The following is a 23,485-nucleotide window of genomic DNA, read 5'->3' on the forward strand; positions in this document are numbered from 1 at the left end:
ATAAATCCAAGGAGAAACACGCCAAGACACATAATAATCAAACTGTCAAAAATTAAATACAAAGAAAACATATTAAAAGCAGCAAGGGAAAAAAAAATAACACACAAGGGAGTCCCCATAAGGTTAACATCTGATCTCTCAGCAGAAACTCTACAAGCCAGAAGGGAGTGGCAGGACATATTTACCAAATGTAAATTAGATAGCTAGTGGGAAGCTGCCGCATAGCACAGGGAGATCACCTCTGTGCTTTGTGACCATGAGAGGGGTGGGATAGGGAGGGTGGGAGGGAGGGAGATGCAAGAGGGAAGAGATATGGGAACATATGTATATGTATAACTGATTCACTTTGTTGTAAAGGAGAAACTAACACACTATTGTAAAACAGTTATACTCCAATAAAGATGTTAAAAAAAAATAATAATAAAAATAAAAAATAAATAAAGTCAATTAATATATTCACCTTGTAAATTATATGCACTCAGTTTGAGGTTTACTTTTGTAAGGCCACAGTCATTTGATCTTTGCAATTAGAAATTATGATTAGTCTTGCAAATAAAATCTTTTCATTATTTTTTTATCATATAAAATTTTAATGTATTCATTGTACCTATGGCCTCAAATAGTTATATAGCAGAAAAATGATAGAACTTAAATTAGATTTTTTTCCCTTCCTCTAAATCAGGATATTTGTAAGTATGGACACTTGTTAAGTATAGTTCTGTATTTTTAAATCGTTCTGAGAATTCAAAGGATTGGGATGCTAGGCCAAAGGTGTAGGTTTTATAGGGGCAGTTAATTTCTTGGGCTACAGCTTGACTTGCCATGCGGGATAGGCCTTGATCACACATGTAAAAGCATGTTTATGGATCCATGCAACCTATTATCAGTACCGGGGGAGGGGTGGAGTCTCCTTCATGTATTTAAGATATGAGATTATATATGGCAAACATTTTTCTTGTATAATTTGAACTAATAGTTTTAAAATTTAATATAGGCACAAAAATTAATATGATTGCCAATTCTTCTTCTCCATCAGCATTTTGCTTTTACCTAGCTGATGGACTCTATTTTAACTTTTTAAAAATGAATATAAGATATAACTCAATAAAGATGATTATATTAGTACATTCAAAAAAAATTAGGATGGCTGAATTACTTTATATGTCTCATTGATATACCTATGTGTGCAAACACACACATACATATTCCTTTTGCTTTTGGGAGTCACTAATAGAAATCAGTTATAATTTTGAGGAATAATTAAACTGAATAAATTAGCCCTTTCCATGATTTTATTTACCAAATATTCACAAACAACCATAGTTCCTTGTGGTTTATCATTGGTAACATGAGGTTACTATCTAATACTATGTAAATCTAACTGAAATAGAAAATGCTAAATGTGTGTGTATATATATATACATATACATATAAGCACTATATCTATATAGGGCTTTTTATCCCTGCTTCAAAAATCAGGCTAATAACAGCAACTCAATTGACTTACTTATTAATCTTTAAGATTTGTCTTTAATTCTAAAACCCTAGCATTTTATCTTACTTACTTTAGTGATCTACATTTACCTCTTACCAGTTTCACCTAGAATCAATCTAAAATGAGGTTTAATTACTGAGATAATCTAGCACATGTCTACCACATGTCTAAGGAGTGTAATTTCACTCTAAACCAGGGATTAAACATCCATAGCATGAACGCCGTTCCATCTGAGTTTCAAGCCCAAGTCAGGCCTCGAAAATTGAAAGCGTTCCTTTCACAGGGTCTGGAGGAAACCTAAAACCTGCGCAATGCTTTTATCAGTTACTACTTATCAATTCGAGCTAGCATGCGAAGTAGTCTCTGCTATCCCTGCTCTCTTAGTTTCTCTTATTCTTCTTTGTTTTTACTTTGACTTAGAACATCTAAAAAATAGTATTCAGTCTATGAACGGGTTTCCCCTTGTGTTTCTTATGCCAGTGATCACTTACGGTTTTACTCAATGCTGGTTATTAAACAGCAGCAACTTCATTCTTTCAGAATCTAATGCGACCTTCAAAAATCATCTCAAATTCCACTTCCTCAAGGAAAGGTGTAGCTCCGGTACCCTCTAGCTAGTAATTCTTTCTTTTTCCAGCTGTATTGAGATATTGTTGACATATGACATATAAGTTTAAGGTATAAAAAGTGATGATTTGATACATGTATATATTGCAAAATGATTACCACAATAAAGTTAATTAATACCTCTGTCCTTTCATACGATTACCATTTGCATGTGTGTGTGGTGATATCATTTAAGGTGTACTCTATTAACAACTTTCAAATATATAATATCATATTGCTAATCATATGGCTGGGATTTTGTAAACTTAGACCAACATCTCCCCATTTACCTCACCCTTCAGCCCTTCTACCAATCTACTCTCTATTTCTATGAGTACTAGCCAGCAGTTCTAAGGACACTGTCATTCTATTACATAAATATTATTATAAGAATTGTACATGTTACAATATATTGAAATTGGTTTTTTGTTTTGTTTTTGTCCCTCTCTCTCACTAACTTAAGAATTCCTAAAGATCAAACCTTATCTTACTCATTTTGTATACCCAGCCCATGGACATTTCATAAAGACGCTCAATAGAATCTCCTTAAACAGAACCAAATATATATGAGCACATCAGACAAGGATGGCTTTGTGCACACACAGGTGACTGCTTATCTCAAGGCTCTGCCATAGGATGGAGTGTGGCTATGGTCCTTCAGCAGGCAGAGCTGAAATAATTGTTACATCTTATAGCACTGTGTCATCAGTGTCATTTGGAAGCAAAAAAAAAGGGTTACAGAAGTCCTGATGTTGGAAAAGACACTAATTTAGAGAACCAGACCAAACATCTAAGAAAATCGAAGGAGTGCAAATAGAATCATGGGATGTGAAAATGGGAGGATTAAGATGGGAAAAGAAACTGCAATCACAGGATAAATACACAGATTTCAATGAGGAGCCATTAGGTCCATCTTCAACGCTGAAGTCTGCCCCTCCTTATCACTGTACCCTATCACCCTTGCTCACCACCATAATAAATACTGCCCTCCCCATTCTCATGCTGTCTGCCTTGGATGTGCTAATGCATGTATGTGTTTGTCCTTCTCACATTACACTTCACTATAATTTGTTGTTTCCTCAAACTGAGATTTCAAAACAATAACAAAGGAAATATAACTACTATGACTGCTTTTGTAGAAGAATGGGATCTGATTCCTTTAATTCCTAAATCTTGATTAATCAAGCCTATGACTTTTGATGTAGCATAATTAATTTATCACAAGTCATTAGATTTCCAACAAACAATCCATGTGGAATGGGATTTGCCCAGTTTTCCCTGGATGTTTTCTGAAGAAAGCTGTAACTGTTCCTTGCTAAGTACTGCAATTTACATTCTTCACAAGTATATCAAATACATTTTTTTTCAAAAGCTAAAAATAGTTAGTTTGTGATAAAAATACACATAAATTAGTGTGAGGAATTCTAGGGAATTCCAGAACCTCTAGACATTATGTACAGCTCTAATGAGTCTACAGGAGAATTATTTATCTGTTCAAACTAGGATATGCTATGGAATTCTTGAAGCAACAAAAATATGATGCATCGTTCTGGATCATCAGTTTTACCCAATAGAAACATATTGCTTTTGTAATTAAAAAGGAGATATACCATGGAGTTTAATTTTTTAAAAAACATAAGATTTAAAAAATATCTTGATTGCAGGGGGCTACTTTGTAGATTGGCAGAACCCTGGGATTAGAAGCTCATTATTTTCTGTCCTTAGAGGTATTTCAAGTGGAAAAGTATAAGAAATACTAATGTTTCTCTGTGGGTGAAACAAAGGAAAGGCAGACTACAGAAGATCCAAGTTATGACTTCAACTGTTAACAAGTCCTGGTAAGATTCTCTGGCTTACTTTAAAAAATATATAATGGTATCACCTTGTCTAGCCTCATAATGCATATAACAGACCTTCAGTTAAATTTTAATGGAACTAATATACTTGACTATTCCTTCCTATTTGTTGACAATGTAGCAGATAGTAATTTTTAGTATTAAGGAATTATTGATAATTATAATTATCAATAATTACATGAGCTAACAATGGCTAAATATTGCTATTATATAAAAATGGAAACACATACTCTTACATGAACTTGTGTATAACTGAAGTCATAACTTGGATCTGCTACATTCTGAATTTCCTTAAGGCTTGAGTTTACCTTATTCAAAATTAAATAAACTATGGCAATGCCACTCAATAGCACTAGCTTGTTTAATCAGAGACCACCCAGAATATGACACTTCTTATGGCCTTTGTTTAAAGGGAATCAAAACTAATTTTTTTCATATAAATTGTAGCAGAATAGACACACACATCCCCAACTCTGCTGTCATGCTGGAAATTATACCAAAGTTCTCCTAGAAAACAGGGGGTGTGAAATTCACACCTCCAATATACAAGTCAAAGCAAAACATGACAAGCAAATCTTCTTAACACTATTATCCAAAGAGTTTGCCAAAAAAAAGCTGTCTGAAAAATCTCACTTTTTTTTTTTTTTTTTTTTTTTTTCGGTACGCGGTCCTCTCACTGTTGTGGCCTCTCCCTTTGCGGAGCACAGGCTGCGGACGCTCAGGCTTAGCGGCCATGGCTCACAGGCCCAGCCGCGCCACGGCATGTGGGATCTTCCCGGACCGGGGCACGAACCCGTGTCCCCTGCATCGGCAGGCGGACTCTCAACCACTGCATCACCAGGGAAGCCCGTTTTCCATATCTTTGATAGAAAATGCATTGGATTTTTTTTCATTAATCATATATGAAAACAATTTCCAAGATAATTCTCAGATATTCTAAACAAATCAGTTTACTAGAGTATTCAGGGTAGAAAATGACCTAATATGAGTCTAAGCTGTTCCTTCAAGGTCAGTCTTTTCTGAACCTTATCAAAAATATAGATGAAAAAGATGTATATAACTGATACTTCGATTTCTGTAGATTAACTTGCAAAATAAATAGAATTTATAATCCTAGTAAGTGAAATACTTAGTGATAAAGATATCGAAAAAGAGAGCTAAGATTAAGCTGATTCGCTCAAAAAAGTAGCCCTCTAGACTAAATTCACTTATGAAATAATTACATAGTATAATTAGTTTGGTGAATATATTCACTTTTTTAAAGTTTTATTTTTATCTTAAATTCTTAACATAAATACTCTTTAGATTTGTCTCTATCATGCCTTGAAGTCTTTCTTCACATATATGATTAGAGTCTACAAAAAAGATCATCTGAGAACCAAAGTAGGAATCTGGCCCAGGTTTAACTTACTGTTTTAATTCTACTCTCACGAGTGGACCCAACATTCGGTCTAATTTCATTCAACACAGATGACAGTTTACCAGTTCCAATATTTGTTGATATGCTTGCCCTGTTGAAAAGCAGTATTATAATCTTTAAGGGCTGCATTTTAAAGACTTTAACATGGAGCAATTACGTGAGCATATGTACCAACATGTCTCTTTCTCTGCATCTCCGTTTCTTAACATAAAGATTATTTCTTTCTGTGTATTTGCATTTATGTGTCTTTTTTTAAAACTGTGTCGCTCTGTCTCTTCTCTCCCTTTATTTTCTCTTTTCCTTTTCCACTCTGTCCTTTCTCCTTAATAGGCTGAATATAAAAATGTTTAAATGTTATTTTTCTCTTATTAAAGAATTATGTACTGTAGAACTATCTTAAATGCTTAAAATATAAACATGAAAATAAAAATAAGCCAGTGATAGCCATTTTTACCATTTTGGTGTTTGCTTCTAGTCTCCTTTATATGTGTGTGTGTGTGTGTGTGTGTGTGTGTGTGTGTGTGTGTGTGTGTTTTAAAATATATTTATTTATTTATGACTGCGATGGGTCTTGGTTGCTGTGCGCGGGCTTTCTCTAGTTGCGGCGACCAGGGGCTACTCTTCCTTGCGGTGCGTGGGCGTCTCATTGGGGTGGCTTCTCTTGGCTCTAGGCACTCGGGCTTCAGTAGTTGTGGCACGCGGGCTCAGTAGTTGTGGCTTGAGGGCTCTAGAGTGCAGGCTCAGTAGTTGTGGCGCACGGGCTTAGTTGCTCCATGGCATGTGTGATCTCCCCAGACCAGGGAACGAAACTGTGTCCCCTGCTTTGGCAGGCGAACTCTTAACCACTGTGCCACCAGGGAAGTCCCTATGTGTGTGTTTAAATGTGTGTTAATTTCTAAATGTTTGCAATTGTATTCAAAGTTGATGCCTCAACCTGTAGTAAATAAGTGTGCTCGCTGTAATGTTTCCAAAGTGTGTATTCGTATATCATCGTCTGATAACATTAACTGGACAGCAGCCCCATTATTCCCTTTTCTCCTTATCCTGCTTTTTGATCATGATGTATATCACCACCTGACATACTATATATCTGTTGCTTTATTTACTTATTGTCTATTTTTTCCACTAGAATGTGAGCTCCATAAAAGCAGGGAATTTTATTTGTCCATCGCTAAATCCCTAGTACCAGAAAAGTATCTCAGCAAATAGCGTGCACTCAATAAATGTTTGTGGGATGAATAAATTAAATGTAGTTTCATAATTTTGTACTTAATTTTAAGTGTAGTATTTATATTTTTAACAAATATTTTTGGTTTAAAATAGTATTTATTAAAGAATTCCTGCTTTTTTTCCCCCACCTTGGGCTATGATCTTCTCATAGGGGAGAGGAAAGATTCCTTACAGCTGTCTATACGAAGAGGACTTCTATCACCAATGACTCTTACTCTGAATCATGTGTAAAATGAGGCATTTCATTTCCAGCATATATTTTCTCTCTTCCCCACCCCTTTCTCTTTCTCTCTCTTTCTATTTTTCTCCTTCCCTCACTCTATTTACCTGAATAAGAACATTGAGACTATAGATATTATTAGATTAAAAGGCCAAAATTAAACAGGACATTTTTGCCATTAGATACTAGAAGGAGGGATAGTGAGTAAAACAACATAATAGCAAACAACTTGGGTTTTAGAAAATACCAACTACCCAGTATAATATCCACCAGCTTCACGTTATGACACATGATGGGATAACCCTCGGTTAGAAGTTATTGCCTAGGGAGTGGCTCATTTTGTTTGAATCCAGGCCCTGTCACTGGCTGTGTGGTCATGCCCAAGTCGTTCATGTTCTCTGTTACTCTGTTCATTTATAAAAAGGATAATGATACTACTTATCCCACAGTTTTTTGAAAGGATTAAACAAAATGTATCTAAAGCAGTTAGCATGGGCATATAATAAGTGCTGACTAAATGTTAACTTCCAATATTACTGTTAAATTTATAAACCTAGGCAGTTTCTAAGCTACTTACAATTTTTGTACTACCTGGGTTCCACTCACAGGAAGAGAAAAAAAATGAGTAAACCGATGAAAGGGACAAGCAAATCATAGCTGCTCTCCATTTGAGAACACTGTTTCCAGCTGCAGTAACAGTAAAATCAGTTCAAAATGAACAAACTACAATTGAAAACTCAATCTTTTGGCAAATCACTTACTAAATTACATCTTACCACACTTCCAAGGTTTTACTTTTTCCTCTCTGGCCATTTCTTCTTTGTCTCCAAAGGTTCCTTCTCCTTCATCTGGTCATTAAATATTGAATTTCATGGACAGTCTCTTCTCTCTCTAATGTCTGTTCCAGGGAATTCTCAGATCTATTCCCTCTAAGGCCATTCACACCCAGAGCTTCAGTGAACGCCCTCTATGCAGTTGACTTAACACATTTATATTTCGCTAGACCATAACTGTCTCCAGACTTGCATATCAGCTGTCTACTTGACTGTCCTCTTGTGCATCTCAAGGCCTCTCTGATGGTCCAGAACAATATCATGAATTTTTCTAACAAATCTGTAATCTGCCTATCTCAGGTAATGGCATGACCATTCATCCATTCAAATAAACCATAAAGTCATCTCTGACTAATTCCTCTTCCTCCCCTCTCCTATTCTATCTGTCACTATATTTCAGTGCTATTGCCTCCAAAATATGTCTTGAATCTACTCACTTCTCTCCACCACCGTCAGCGCAGCCTAGGCCGCCGGATTTCTCTCTTGGCTGGTGTCTCCTGAATGGCCTACTTATATTCACTTTCTCCCAAAACCCCAACCAACTTCTCCAAGCTGCAGCCACAGTGATGTTTTTAGATCTAAATATGCTCCTTAACGCCTCAATGATTTCTCTGTGCTTCAAGGACAAAAACACAACTACTGAACATGACCAATAAAGCCCTTTGAGATTGTGCTCTTATCTGCCTGATCTCAGGAAGGTAGAAAAGGGGTGTAAGTGTGCACTTGTGCCTAGGGAGATCAATCTGTTCCTATAGGTTCTCATAACGCATTTTAGGCATTGCATACCTATGTGTGGAGTAGTCAGATGAATGAAGACACAGTCTCAGTGTATAAAAAGTATTAAAGTTCTTTTACCACCCCTTTTGCAATTTTTTAAAATCAAATAGCAGTCTTAAATACTTTATATTATACAGTATCATCAAAATTTGACTTTGGGAGATCAGGGCCTTAGAAAGTGCTCAAGAAACAAACCTTTACCCATTTTAAAATGTCATTTTGGAAAAATTATTTTCTCTTTAATTTTTAAGGCCCTTTTATTTAGAATATTTGCTTAAAATCACTTTTTCATGACTAGGAAAGGAAATAACAAATATTTTATTTTTTAGATTATCTTTACACTTTTAGCTATTAATGCATTTTTTAAATTCAGTATTTCTTTTTCCTTAATTATTTCTTGAGTGACTATAATTTCCTTTGAGAATGTGAAGATTTAAAAGGCATCATACTGTATAGTACAGGCAACTATACTCATTAATTTGTAATAACCTATATGGGAAAAGAATCTGAAAAAGAATACACACACACACACACACACACACACACACACACACACATAAAAAAACTGAATCAGTTTGCTGTACACCTGAAACTAACAAAACATCATAAATCAACTATACGTCAATAAAAAATAAATAAAATAAAAGGCATCATACATACACTTCAGGAAGTTAAAATGTACTTCAACCCCTCCCCAAAGCATCGCAATAGACATGAGGCAAGGTAGAATTTCTTCTAATCATTTACTTCTCTGCTTAAAACCCTCCAATTGTGCCAACTACCCTTAAAAACTTCGAACTTCCTTTCAAGGCATGTGGAATATCCCACTGGCCATGGACAGCCCCGGTTTAGATCTGTTGTCTTAGTATACTTATCAACAGTGCCCTTTGCCCCCTCAAGTATTCTGGTTTGGATCACAGATTAAGGATCTGAAAGGTGTGGCCGGTGCTGATCACTTCAACCCTCTCCCTCACCATTTCTTCACTTTGCACTCAATACTCCAGCCCACTAAACCTGCCTTACTGAACTTTTCTCTCCTCTAGACCTTAACATTAATCTCTTCTGGGGCAATTACTACCCTGCCCCCTTCCCACACCAAGAGAACAAATTCTTATTCATCCATCAGCTCAGATATCATACTTCTAACGTGGTCTCACAGCACTGTGACTCCCTCTTTGAAGAGTATTTTACCTCTTCTGTTTGCTATCATCTTTAAACTCACAAGGACAGGGGATCTGTCATGTTCCCAGTACATAGCACAATTTCTGGCACATAGCAGATAGTCAAATATTTATTGAATAAATGAGTATAATGGTTTACTCTTTGTTTGCTACATGCTTTTATATGTCTCATTTGAACAATCCTAAATACTAGTATTTCCATAATGATGTAAGAATCTATGATTTGGAAAGTTTTAGTTGGGTATAACTGTTAAGCATGTATAGTTTTGAGTCAGTCTGATTGAATCCTAGCTCTCCCACTCATCAGCCATGTGACCTTGAGTACTTAGTCTCCCTAAGCTTTGTTTTTTACAACCTATCTCATGGGGGGGGTTGGGAGGATTAAATAATGTTAGGCTTATAAAGTGCTCAGTATAATGTCTGCACTGTGCTTTTTCTTCTTCTGATCTCTCTGGCAGTTTTAAAGAAAATGCTGACTTCTACAGTCAGCACTCAATTTTAATTTTTTTATCTCAATTCTACTCTACTTCAAAACAATTTCAAGTCTAGCTCTTTTAGGGGTGTTATTTCCTACCATTCTGGATTGCAACATGACTTCCACCACATATTCATTTGTTCTTACACACTCAATGTCAAATTTTCATTTCTCCTTTCAAAATCAACTTTATTGAGGTAAAATTTACATACAGTAAATACACCCATTTTAAGTATATAGTTTGATGAGTCTGTCAAATGTAGACAACCCTGTAACCAACCCAGAATCAAGATCTGAAATATTTCCAGCTCCCCAGAGGGTTTCTCCATGCTCCCTTGTAGTAAACCCTTCCTACCTGCTTCCTAGCCCCAGGCAATCACTGGTCTGCTTTCCGTTACAGATTTGTTTTGCTTGTTTAAGTGTTTCATGAAACAAAGCTTCCATGTCTGCCTTCTTTCACTCAGGTTAGTGTTTATGATTTGTCTGTATCAGTGGTTCATTCTTTTTTATTGTTGAGTAGTATTTCATTGTTTGGACATACCAAAATGTGCTTATCCATTTACCTGTTGGTGAGCATTAGAGTTACTTCAAGGTTTTTGCTATTATGAAAAAACTCCTGTTTTTTTTTCCTTTTTTTCCTGGTAAATACCTAAGGGTGAAATTGCTGGTCAAACAGTAACATATGCATAACGTTATAAGACACTGCCAAAAGTTTCCAAAGTGGTTGCACTGCAATGCTTATCTTAAATATAACATTTACAATTACTTTGTTTTCTAAATTTTACAATTTTGTTTAAGGATTTGTTGCTCTGTGTTGTAATCTGACCACACAAGACAATTATAAATAGCTCAGGTAATGGGGGGGGGCTGAGTGATTTATTGTACAGCATTTATGTAAAAAGAAAACAATTAATGGTGAAATAATCAAGAAATATCTTAGTATGTTCTAAGCACAGGATTTCAAACAGAAATCCTAGTTTCTCTGAAAAAGTTTTTTGGAAGTGAACAAATGGCCAAGGCTATACTGGTAACAACTGTCTTTCCATCCCACCCAACTATTTCACTGAAAACCAGTTGTTCATCTTTGCTGGAACATGGAATGAATCAGAAGTAGAATCTAGTTGCAAAAAAATGCTTTATGGGTCTCGGGTGGCTAAAAGGCTGTTTTGTAAGTTTCTATAACAATCTGAACAACTGAGTCAAAAGCAAATAAGTAAATTATGCACATCACACTACCCATTTTCTCCACTGTTATCTATACCATCTAGAAGAATTTTATAAGGGATTAGTCTAAATAAAATTGTCCTTAAATGAGCTTTATATCTCACAACTATGCTTGCTGGGGGTAAACTGTGGGGAAATTTGGCTGATTCCCCATAAAATTTGTTGGGGAAATTTAAACACACACACACACACACACACACACACACACACACACACACCCCTATTCTATACATAAAGAAAGGGCTTCAGTTACCAAATCCAAATACTGTATCTATGGGTGACCTCTACTTCCTCTTTACCTCCCTACTATCTTGTGCTGTTCTTAGCTTTGTGTGGACTAAATCATAGAACATGTCAAAAAGTGAGAAGTCTTAGAAGCGAAGGAAGGCTGCATACTACTTCAGGCAGCCCATCTATAAAGCACTCTTGGACGGTGGTGAGTCCATTGCTATGCTTCTTAAATAATTTAGGCTAAAAGGAACCTGTATGAGCAAGGGACTCGTGTGTTCAAAGCATCATATTTATGTTCCTGTCTCACTGCTAATACTTCTCTCCAGCCTTAAAACTACTCATTCAACTCCCTTTTAACCCAAATCCCCACAATTTGGTACTAAAGACAGACCACAGGTTTTATAGGAGTACTGCCATCTGCCAGGGGCCTTCAATGGGTGTATGTACCAATTTATTTTTCCTCAGCTTATTTTGACATTTATACACAATCTTGAAAAGTCACCCTCAACACAGAAACATTTCTTAATTGGTAGCAAAGTAATTCTTCATGAAATGTTCCTAGTACCCACCATACTAACAGTGGAGTTGTACTTTTCCTGGTATAACACATTTCACAGTCCCTCTTTTCATATCTATCTGCATGTTCAGGCATATAATCTTATAAAATAATTATCCTTTTTCGGAATTGATTCTGCGTGAATGTTTCTGTGCATGTACGCATGTATATAATGGATTACACAGTCATTTTTGTTTGGTAATAACCAAGAAGTTTTTACTTCAAAGCAATTTAAAACAAATATTGGGGAATTGGAAATGCTCACACATCTGCCAGAGTGCAATGCATACATGGTTCCTATGATAACCTAGGTAATATGAATGCTCTCTGGTTATGTAATCTGTGTTGTAGTTACTGACAACATTATTTAAATTGCTCTGGGGCAAATTACTTTATGTTAAGTAAATTATCTGTGTTTCACTTTTTTTTTAAATGCTCTTTTATGTTACAATTATTTACACTAAGGTATCTTCTAATGGCATGTGTGTGTGTGCATATATATATATATATATATATTTTTTTTTTTAACCACTTCTAAGAATTCAGACTGCTTTCCAGATGTTTGCCTTTTTGGTTAATTGCTATATATGAAATATGTTAGGGCTCACAGTAAACGTCAAACACTGCATACTGCAATTATTAACATAAATGACCAGAACTCTTTTTTTTGACAGTCTACCATAATGATTAATTACTGCCATTCTAAGCTCACAATTTCACAGTGGATTTCCTGAGCAGGAGGATAAAATCTCAGCAATTACTGTCTATTATACACTAACTTACTGAATTTAGCCACTGAATGTTAAGTAAACTTTTTTCTTTTCAAGCAATGAAAATGTTACTTTTCTTGCCATTTGCATTACATCCCTATTTTCAGCATAGCATGGGCAATTCATAAAACCTATGGTGCATATGCATGATGATGAAATCTAAGCCAAAACATTTCTGATTCCCTTATAGAAAGCCTTGATAATGCATGATTTAGGTTTATATATTTTATCCAGCGCTTTGGGTTTTGTCTCACTGGACTCTAAAAGAACTCATCAAAATGCCTTTGGAAGCACATCCATAATTTTCACAAACTATTATTTGCTGAAGCAAAACAAACAAACCAAAACCCAATATAGTTGCTAACCCTCTGGGCAACATCACTTTAAATATAATGAGTTGGTGAAGTAAACCTGCAAGAACTAGCGTCATTTCAATACACTGCAGTCTGCTGTGTGCAGTTCATGTCCTGTTTCACCCTGACTGCCTAAAACAACAGTCCAGTAAATTTCACATCTATAAACTCTCCCAGAACATGGCCTAATGCTAGTGCTTTCTGTAGCTGAAATGCCTGATGACTGTACAAATGTCCTAATCATCCTAAAATAAACCTGAACCTTTAAAAATCTTAGATTGAGCCTAGATCTTTTAAAAACAATTTCCAATACCAGTATTTTAAATTGGCTATGCTGAGCACAAAGGGTATTTTGTTTCCTTTTTAAAAATCTTTAAAACATATTTTTCAAAAATATATATATTTTTTAAAAGGATAGAAGATGAGTGGACCTTTTTTTAAAAAAAATCTGTTCCATCGATTTACTTTCTATCTTCTCTGCAAGCCTACTATGTCAAGAAACACATAACAATCAGTATGTTAGAGATTTATCACACTGTGCAAACTAGTCATTAACAAAGCCAAGCCCAAGGCCAGAGTAAGACAAAAGGCAGTGCTCAGTGAACTCTACCTCACAGGAGGGGCATTTTCTTATTATGCAAAATACTTAAATGAAATCCCCACCTCCCCCAAAATTCAACAGTTCATCTACTTATATTTATGTAAAAATCAGCTTGTTAAGACGCAGATTTCAAGGCTGCACTTCCAAAGACTGTGATTAATTCAGTGAGTGCGGTTGAGGCCCGAGAATTTGCATATCTGGCAAGTTCTCACAGAATGCTGATTCTGCAAATCCATATGTACCACACTTAGAAATGATAGTAGGCAATATGTTTAGCATCTTCTTTCTAGAGCTCTCAACCAGACGTGATAATATCCTTCCTCTGTATTCTCAAAGCATTGTTTCTTATCATATTCTACCTTGGGCCATAATTACTTGGGAACCTGTTAATCCCTTTACTAAATTTAAATTCTTTGAGGTTAGGGTTTCACCAACATTACATTCCTCATAGTACTTTGCACAGAACATTGGATATATTAGCTTTCAATATATTTGTTAAAATTTTTTAAATTTAGGAAGGAATGCATGAAGGGCATATTCATTCCAGAAGGAATGAAAACAAAGTGAGGCAAAATATCTTAGTTGAAGACTCCATGTAAAATTATCTACTTATGCTTCAGAGTAAAAGGGGAAATTGTGTAGGATCTCTGTACAGACTGGGGCTGCTAGCTTCTTAAGCAATTTAGAGGTCATTATCTTCACTATATTTCACATTCAATGGCATAATTGGACTGATTATGCCAATGCCCCAAGGCATTAAGAATAATAGGGTAGGGTTCAAGTCAAACTTGCTGCTTTATAATCCTCACTGAATGAGAAGGTTTACAGAGTAAAGATTAAAATAAGAAGAGAAACAAGCACCATAGCGAAACTTGTGATTCTAATGCCTGCATCTTGTTACCTGACCTACCTATCAGCCAACCACACACGAACAAACAGAAAAGCTTAGATATAGTCTTGACATCATAAAATGTATCAAGACAACACACCCCAAACATTTAGGATGAAAACTTCCTTTGAAAATGAAAGAACCCAATAACATGCAGAATATAAAGAATTTCCTCAAGAGGATCAGACTTAGATCAATAGCCATCCATATCTATCCACACAGCCCAATCTCTTTGCAAAAACTTAGCTATCATGTCATCAAAGCTTTTCAATCTAGAGTGAATTTCAAAATACACTGTCAATTGTACAATTCTTTTAAAACTTTGACATGTCCAGTGTGACAAAACAGCTATTATATTTTAAAAATTTCTCTGCAGACAAAGCTATTGCAATGAAGCAGGCAAGTAACACTCAAAGCAAACTGCCAAAGACGTTCTATTAGCCAGAGAATGAACTCTGCAGTTGGTAAAATGTCTCCTGGCTACCAGTCGCTGCTCAACGTGCGTGGTATTAGTTACCTCCCTAAATATCTCAGCTGGCTTTTGACTCCTTATGGGATAATTCCACATCCTTTCATATTGCAAACAAAGTACTTGGCTACTTTCCCTCAAGCACTCCTCTAATTCACTTTATCATCCATCTTGTTTGATTTGAGCCACACCCCAAAACATCAAGCCCTTGCATTCTTCTCTTTTGCAGAGCAGATGGTGGCAAAGGGGCGCAGTGCCTTTTCAACTGTCTGCTCACCGCTTTCATGAGTTCTTTTTGCCTCATCTCCTTTAGAGGCCAGCCAAAATAGCATTTTCCCTTTAAAGACTCCCTGTCCCCATAGGAAAAGTTACTGTCTCATCCACTGTATTACCACAGGATTAAAAAATATTTTCTTATTGAAAATGTAAAGTATTTTTTAAAGTAGAGAGAATAGTGTAATGAATCCACACGTATCCACTACCCAGCTTTAACAATTATGAGCACATTGTTCTATATATAAACAAACCCTTCCCTCCATACCATTTTGAAGCTAATCCTAGATATCCTATCATGTCATCCATAAATATTTCAGTGTGCACAGAACTTCTCACAAGGCTCTACTACAGTTGTCACATCATATTCTATGTAATTTTTTGCATGTCTGTCTCTCCCTCTTGAAGGCAGAGTCCATATTTTAGTCATATTTGAATACTAAACAATTAAAATAGTGCCAGGCATACAGTCAATATGTTTGTTGACAAAATAATACATTTGTTCATCCATTCATTCAACAAATTTTTATTAAACACTTAATAGGAGGCAACACTGTTCTGGGTCCTGGAAATAGCAGTGAACAAAACAGGCAAAGTTCCTGTGCTCAGAAATCTTCTCCTCTAACCTGGGGAGGTGTACTAAATTGATAAATGTGTAACAGCTAAAGAGGTGATGATGCTATGATATAAAATAACACAGGCCACAAGGCAGGAGAGTGCCCAAGGTGGAAAGTAGGGATGCTGTTTTATATGGAATGACGCAGGAAAACCTCTTTGATAAGGAGACATTTGATCAGAGACCAATATAAAGTGAGGGTCAGGTCAAAAGTATACCTGGGGAAAAGCCTTCCAGGGGAAGGACCAGCACAGGTCTGAGATGGGAGTTGACTTGACCTGCTAAAGGAATGGGAAAGGTGTTGGTTTGCTAGAGGCAGAGTAAGCCAAGGGGTGAGGGGTAGGAGATGACATCAGAGAGGCAACAGTGGCAGCGGGGGTGTGGAATGTGGATCATGTAGGGCTATGGCCATGGAAAGAACTCTGGATTTTACTGGGATGGGACTCATTGAAGAACATCGAGCAGAGGAGTATCATGATCCTCTGACATCAAGAGCATCACTCTGGCTGTGGTATGGAGTATACAGTATACTGGGGCAGAAGAGGAAGGAGAAAGACCAGTTAGAAGGCTATTGCAATACTCTAGGAGAGAGATACAGTGGCTTAGTGTAGATGGTGAGACAGAGTTTCATGTAGGGTATGGGAAAAGGAGACAACAGTGACTCCAGTGGTTTGATCTCAGCAACTAGAAGAAAAGAATTGCTATTTACTGAGATGGCTTGGGGACCAAGAGTTGGAAATCAAAAGTTTGCTTTGAGATATGGAAAATTTGATGCCTATGAGCTGTCCAACTGGAAATGCTGGGAAAGCAGATGGAGTCCAGGTTAGAGGTCAGAACTGCATATAAAATATTAGTAGCCATTAAGGCTCCTTCAGCCTTGGGCCTGGTTGAGATCCTCTAAAGCTAGAGACGAAATTAAAAAAAGGTTTCCTCTGGTCAGATTACTGAGGAGTGCAATTATAGATTGAGAATACGAGAATGGAATGTGGGATGTTGGGGTAGATATTTTAGCTAAAGTTACAAAATGGGAACATTAGATACTTTCTTTTTTGTTAGTTATAGGGATATATTCTCTACATGTGAAATCCCATACTATAATCTAATGTACCAAAATAAAAATATATTCTATTTCTATTCTATTCTCTTTTGAGTCAAACATAAGGCAATGCTATCCAATATGGAAATTTAAAAAGCATGAAATCTGCAACACATAGTAAGAAAAATCATGCCCCCAAATGAAAGTCTGAAAGATAATTTTACTTGGATCATGGTTGTAAATATAAAGTGGCTTCAATAAATCTATTTAGCTTTAAGTGTGAACTCTAAGTCAAAATATTTTTAATTTTCTCATATTCTGTAACATAACTTGCTTGAACGATTTTTTAATTTTTGAACTAGTTGCTTTGTCATAATTTTGTCATGACTCAGGAGATGTGGTCATAAATTTAAAACATTTTAAGATCTATATTTTTTCTTAGTTTACCAAAAACTGTACTTATTCATTTTTAAAATTGCAATTATTTACTGTAGTACCATAACAATAAGGCAAGCTGACCCAGATGTTAACAGTTAATCCAAACATAAAGAGTAATATCTATATAAATGTTTAAAACTGAAAATATTACTTATAAAAATCTGAGCAAGATACAAAGACGTAAAGTCAGTGAATGCTAATAAATACTTATTTCATTTGTCTTGTGAAACACAAGCTTTTACAACCAATAGTTTATAAGAGTAGAAAAAGAAAATTTCTGGAACTCCTAGTATATGTCCTGAACTATACTAAGTGTCTTATTATATATCACTTAATCCTCACAACAACAGTGCAATGTAGTTATTACCCCTATTTTACAGTTGAGCAAACTGAGACTCAGAGAAAATAAGTAACTTACCCATAACTACTGAGCTAGTATGTGGTAGAACTAGCTACCAAAGGGTCAATTCAAGCCAATCCTCTAACAAAAGCCCGTGCTCTTTCTACTAAGCATTGATTTTTAAGACAGTTTGATTTTAATATGTTTTAGTAGTTTGTTTAACCTCTTTAAATAAATCCAAAATCTAGATGCACAACAAAATCAACAACTGGCATAATAAGAAATATATATTTGGTCTTTGTCCTGGTTCCTGACACACAGTTCCTAAACCTCTTGAAGTTTCCTAAGGGATAGGAGTAATAGAAGCATTATTTTGTTATTCATAACAAGCCCCTTTCAATCATGTGAAATTATGCTAATTATGCTAATTAGGTGACTTCTGGTGGGCCCCTAAATAGTTTCAGGATGGGAGTTGGTCGCCAAAGGAACAAACTAGACAATTAGAAGGTTGGAATTTTCGGTCCTACCCCCAGGATCTCTGGAGAGGGGAGAGGAGCAAGAGATTGAGTTAGTGACCAATGACCAATGATTTAATCAATCATGCCTACAAAGTGAGATCTCCATTAAAGAACCCTAAAGGATGGGATTCAGGGAACTTCCAGATTGGTGAATGCATCGAGGTGCAGGGAGAGTGGCACACCCAGAGAGGGCATGGAAGCTCTGCTTCTGACCCCCTTCCCCCACTCCCAGCCCCTTACCTTGACAAGTGCCTCTCTTCCATTTGGCTGTTCCTGAGTTGTACCCTGTATAATAAACCAGTAATAGTGAATAAAGCACCTTCCCGAGTTCTGTGAACCATTTTAGTACATCACTGAGTCTGAGGAGGGGATTGTGGAAATCCCCCAAGACTTTATAATCGGTCAGTCAGAAGTAAGGGTGGCTTGGACTTGCGATTGGCATTTGAAATGGGGGCAATCTCATGGAACTGAGCCTTTAACCTGTGAGGTCTGCACTAACTCCAGGAAGTTAGTGTCAGAACTGATTTCTAATGTAGAACACCCAGTTGGTGTCCCTACAGTTGAAGAGCTGGTTGGTGTGAGGAAAAAACACACGTTTGGTGTCAAGAAGTGTGGTGAGTAAAAGCAGGTCATAAGAACCAAGCAGAATATTTGAGAGCTCCAGATCTCTACCCAGATATCATCTACCTGCGTAATGTAAAGGAAAGAATTAAAAGCACTGGGGAGGGAGAGGAGGGCGTAGACACTGAATTTCATCCATTCTAAGACTGTATAATCTATACAGAATTGGTAGGTGAGCAATTAGTTGACTCTGCAGCCTGTGTTGATGTTACTACTGTATTCACTATAACTGCAGCCCCTTGGCAGCCTAAAGCAGCTACAATTGACATGTGAATTAGTTGGCTCTTTAGCTACTTCCAGTTAAAGCACCTCCAACATTTAGATTTTAGCTTCTTACTTTTTAGGATGGTGCTGGCAAACTGCAGTTATTATATCCCTTAACTTTTGAAACGGAACCTGGTATGGTCCTCAGATGCACATGTGAGAATCGCATCTCTATATGTTGCTGATGGGGTAACAAGAAACAAATATTTAGGAATAATCACCCACAAAAATACTCTGGCAACCATCTGCTAGAGACTTGTCAGATGCTTACAATTAATTTGAATTCAACTATCATTGCAATACTTACAAATTTTCAAAGCAGCAAGCAAGAACAGAATGTGAAGTACAATTTGCCACATTTTCAGCAAGAGGAATTGTCACCTGCTCAGTGTGCTAGCGTGCAGTGTGTGCCTTCTCCCAAATGTACACTTTAGAATTTTCTAAAAGGGAAAAATTAGCCCCATAATGGATTTATAGAGGTTTAAAACACACTATTGGATGTCTTTTCCTCTGGAAACTTCTAAGCTCAATAATAAGCTTTAAGATTGTTCTTTATTTTTAAGATTTGTCCTTTTAAGAATTTCTTTATATTCTTCAAAATCCTGTTATATATCCTTTTCTTTTCACTCCTCTAGCCTTTCCAGTACCTTTGCTGCCCAGTGAATTAGCAGAAAACAAAAAGCTATAAGAGAGGCTAGCCTGACTTTCCAAAGCTTCAAAGAAACCCAAAATTCTTGAAAATCACTTATTCAGTATTTCTTTTGTCACCTTCATAACCCCAAAAGCATGTGGCACCTTTTACCTAAAAGGTGCTCAAATTAATTTTTGGTGCATGAGTTGAACACAGTAGATAAAGAAAACAACTATTTCCCTGCGTCATCACACTATTTCAAAATTGGGAAAACAACAGGTGACAGTCTTGTGCCCTGAAGCATTAAACTATTTTACCACTCATAACAAAGCAACACATACTAATAACAGTAATAAAATTATGAAACATTTTAGTTCAGACATTTATTTGAACACCTACACAATTAATATGGCCAAATTATAGCATGCTCCATAAAGATATTCACTCTGAATATGACTATCTTTAGTGATCTTAATTTTACCAGATGATTTATACTTCCATTTCATAAAGAAAAAGGAGGGACTAGATTTCTTTTTAAAGTATTATAAATAATATTTTCATTTCTTCAACGGTCTCTGGACTGTATACTCTGTTCATGTGAAAGGTTTTGATTTCTAGTTTTCCTAAGAAGTATCTACAAGGGGAAACTATCACCAAGAAGGTATGGTGATTAGAAAATGATATTGCCTTATTGTGCTTTCATTTTCATGTTTCATTTTGTTGATGATGTAAGTTAGTTCTGGAAATTCTAATCCTTGTCTTTGTTTTTGTAATCTATATTATCATGTATTTTAACTTTTACCTGTGTGTGCATTTGAAATATTATCAGTTCTCCAACTTTAGAGCCTATAATAAAAGCAGAACAAAATATTTTCTTTTTGTCCACCCTCCTCAATAAATCTCATTTATAAAAGAATAAATGCCCAGAAGCTGAAAATAGAACTTGTTTTTGACTATGTAGGAAAATCCAAATACCCACAGTCTTATTTCTTCCTTATTTAGTTGGGTATGCTGAAATTCAGAAAGAATGGTGAGCTGACAGTGAGAAGAAAAAAAAACTAATATCTAGGTCAAATTATTTCAATGACAGTGTTGTCAAGAAAGAAAAAACTGTCCCTGGACTGTCATATAGTTTGACACCACATCCATGGTCCCTCAGGTCCTGCCATCCCCACACAGCTCAAGTCCTCATTATCTGTTGTCTACACTATTGAAATAGCCTCCTAACTGATATTTCTGTTGTCAGTCTCTTCTTTCATCTCTAATCCATGTTTTACAATGTACCAGCACTAGCTTCTAACACAGAGACTGTACCTACTAAAAGTCCTTAGGTCTCTTCTTTCTACAGCATAAAATCCCCAAACGTGCCAATATGATACTCAAGGCCCTCTGCAGTCCTGTTCCAAGTTAGCCTCCCATTCCCTCCCCACTCTGGTTCATCAGTGCTCCAGCCAGGCCAGACCATTTACCATCGCTCAGCCCAAGAATTTGGAAATTTGCAATGATATACTCTCTCAGATGCATCTGAAATGCCACCTCCTTCAGGATATTTTCCTTGATCTTTGACCTCTGCAAAGAATTGATCTTTCCTTCCTTTGTACTATGAAGGCACAAAGATCATTTTTTTCTCTCTTTCATGACATCTGTACATTTGCTTTTATCTGTGCCATATTAAAGCTAGTCTTTCTCATCCATTGGATTGCAAACTACTTTGGTCAGGAACTCTATTTCAATCACCTCTTCAGTGCCTTTTAATCTGGATACTCAATAAACATGGTTTAATTGGACTGTGAAAAAATATTTCAGACTAATTTAGAGTTTATTATCTCTAGGATCAATGTTGATTCCTGAAATGGCTAAGTTACTAATTTACATAGTTGAATATATCTAACATAGCTTTAATTTGACTTTTGAAAATTCAGTAATGAAAAAATGAGTATTATACATTTGAAAATGAAAGTCTGTACCTCTGATGCTGGATTATGTTCCACTCAGTTAAACATATATCTCTCACATGCCTGCTACCCACAGAGCTTTATGTCTGTGTGTGTTTATACGCTGATCAGAGCTTGCAAGCTGGTGGCCCCAGAGCTGAATGGCCCTTTAAAACATATATATACATATATATATATGTGTGTGTGTGTGATTTGGCCCATAGAGGGTTTTTGTAAAATTTTGAACCAACATTTAACAACTGATATGTTTTATACACAAATTTAGATAAAGAACAGAAAGTCTAGCATTTCTGGGCCCACATACCTATAAAGTAATATACATGTCCAATTTCTCACAGTCCTCATGATTCATATGCACAGTGTGTGCAAATCAACTTACTCCCTAAGTGGAATCTTCCTGGCCCTTCTAGGCATTTTGAATTTGTGGCCCTGGTTAACATAACTGTTTTTCTTCTCCATTGGTTTAACACATATTTATGAAATGCTAAAATTTATAAGTTAGACTTTGAACCATACTGCTGGCAACTTTGTTTCATTATTTGGCTATTTTCTTATTTTCCCAGGAAGGGAATATTGTTGCAAAAGGAACAAAATGGTGTATTGATACTTCAGGTGAGAAGGTGGTAGGGCCTGAAATACTACCATTGTTGTCAAGTCAAAGAGTTAATATTCAATTGTACTACACTAAAAGTTTTTATCTGAACAACATAAAATTGTAGTGATCTTCTTAAAATCAGTACTCCTAATTCTTACTGTATAATTGATAAGACAGACCAGACATATTTAGGAATACTAATGCCTAAAGGTGTTTCTAATAGACTTATAAAGGACTGTGTGTTTAGGTAACCTTCTAACCCCTTCCGTTGTAGGTTAGTGGGGTCATTTACACAGACTGGTGGCTGGCTTCAAAGCTGGGGTCTGAGGAGTGCCAGGAATGCACCCTTCCTTGGTCTCTCAGTCGGTCCGCTTCAATTAGTCTCATATTTACTCACTTGTGCTCATTCACATTTCATCTTTGAAGGCTGAGACAGGCTGTCTCCATCTGTCATAGGGTTAAATAACCATCTCCAATTTCAGGAGATTCAATGAGCTAGAAAATACAGCTCTGATCCAAGAAACTTTTAAAGGACACATTTATATAACAACTAAAGAGGAATCCAGAAAAGAAAACATTGTCCATTAGGGTTTTTGTGGTTGTGATTATTCCGTCTTGTCTAAGACACAGATGCACGTACAGGTGAACCTCAAAGGCTTCCTATGTACTCATGTGTGACTACAACTCCCTCATCCCAGCAATCCAGAAACCACCATTATAGGAACTCTCTTGTAAGATGCCTACATTTGTTGGATAAAATGGAAATTTAATATTTTCTGCAAGAGTTCTTTTACACTGTGATTATGAAAGTCCTACTTCATGAATGATATTCACCCATATCCTATGCCATGGACCTGGGATTCTGTTTTGGAGCTCTGAAAAGTATATTTAAACTATTCTAAGATGGTTTTCTGACCAAAGGTTTTGAGTTTCTCTCTTAATCCTGGCTGCTCATATTCATAATTTACATAAGAATCCAAACTGAATGAATTCAGAGAAGTTACTCTCTTTC

At 36.2% G+C, this 23,485-nt stretch overlaps 1 protein-coding gene across 6 annotated transcripts in view; it reads right to left on the minus strand.

Annotated features, from left to right (window-relative positions):
- PDZRN4 (PDZ domain containing ring finger 4) overlaps positions 1–23,485 on the minus strand; it is a 415,958-nt gene that overhangs the window by 328,461 nt on the left and 64,012 nt on the right. For 4 of the 6 annotated variants that reach the window (XM_055085690.1, XM_055085693.1, XM_055085689.1 and 1 more), the window contains one exon: positions 18,648–18,692. The exons of the other annotated variants lie outside the window; for them this stretch is intronic. In XM_055085690.1, the coding sequence (XP_054941665.1) occupies positions 18,648–18,692 (45 nt within the window). The remainder of the gene's footprint in view (positions 1–18,647; positions 18,693–23,485) is intronic. 6 annotated transcript variants of the gene reach the window in all.

Source organism: Physeter macrocephalus, chromosome 6 (genome assembly GCF_002837175.3).
Source record: "Physeter macrocephalus isolate SW-GA chromosome 6, ASM283717v5, whole genome shotgun sequence".
Classification (NCBI taxonomy): Eukaryota; Metazoa; Chordata; class Mammalia; order Artiodactyla; family Physeteridae; genus Physeter; species Physeter macrocephalus.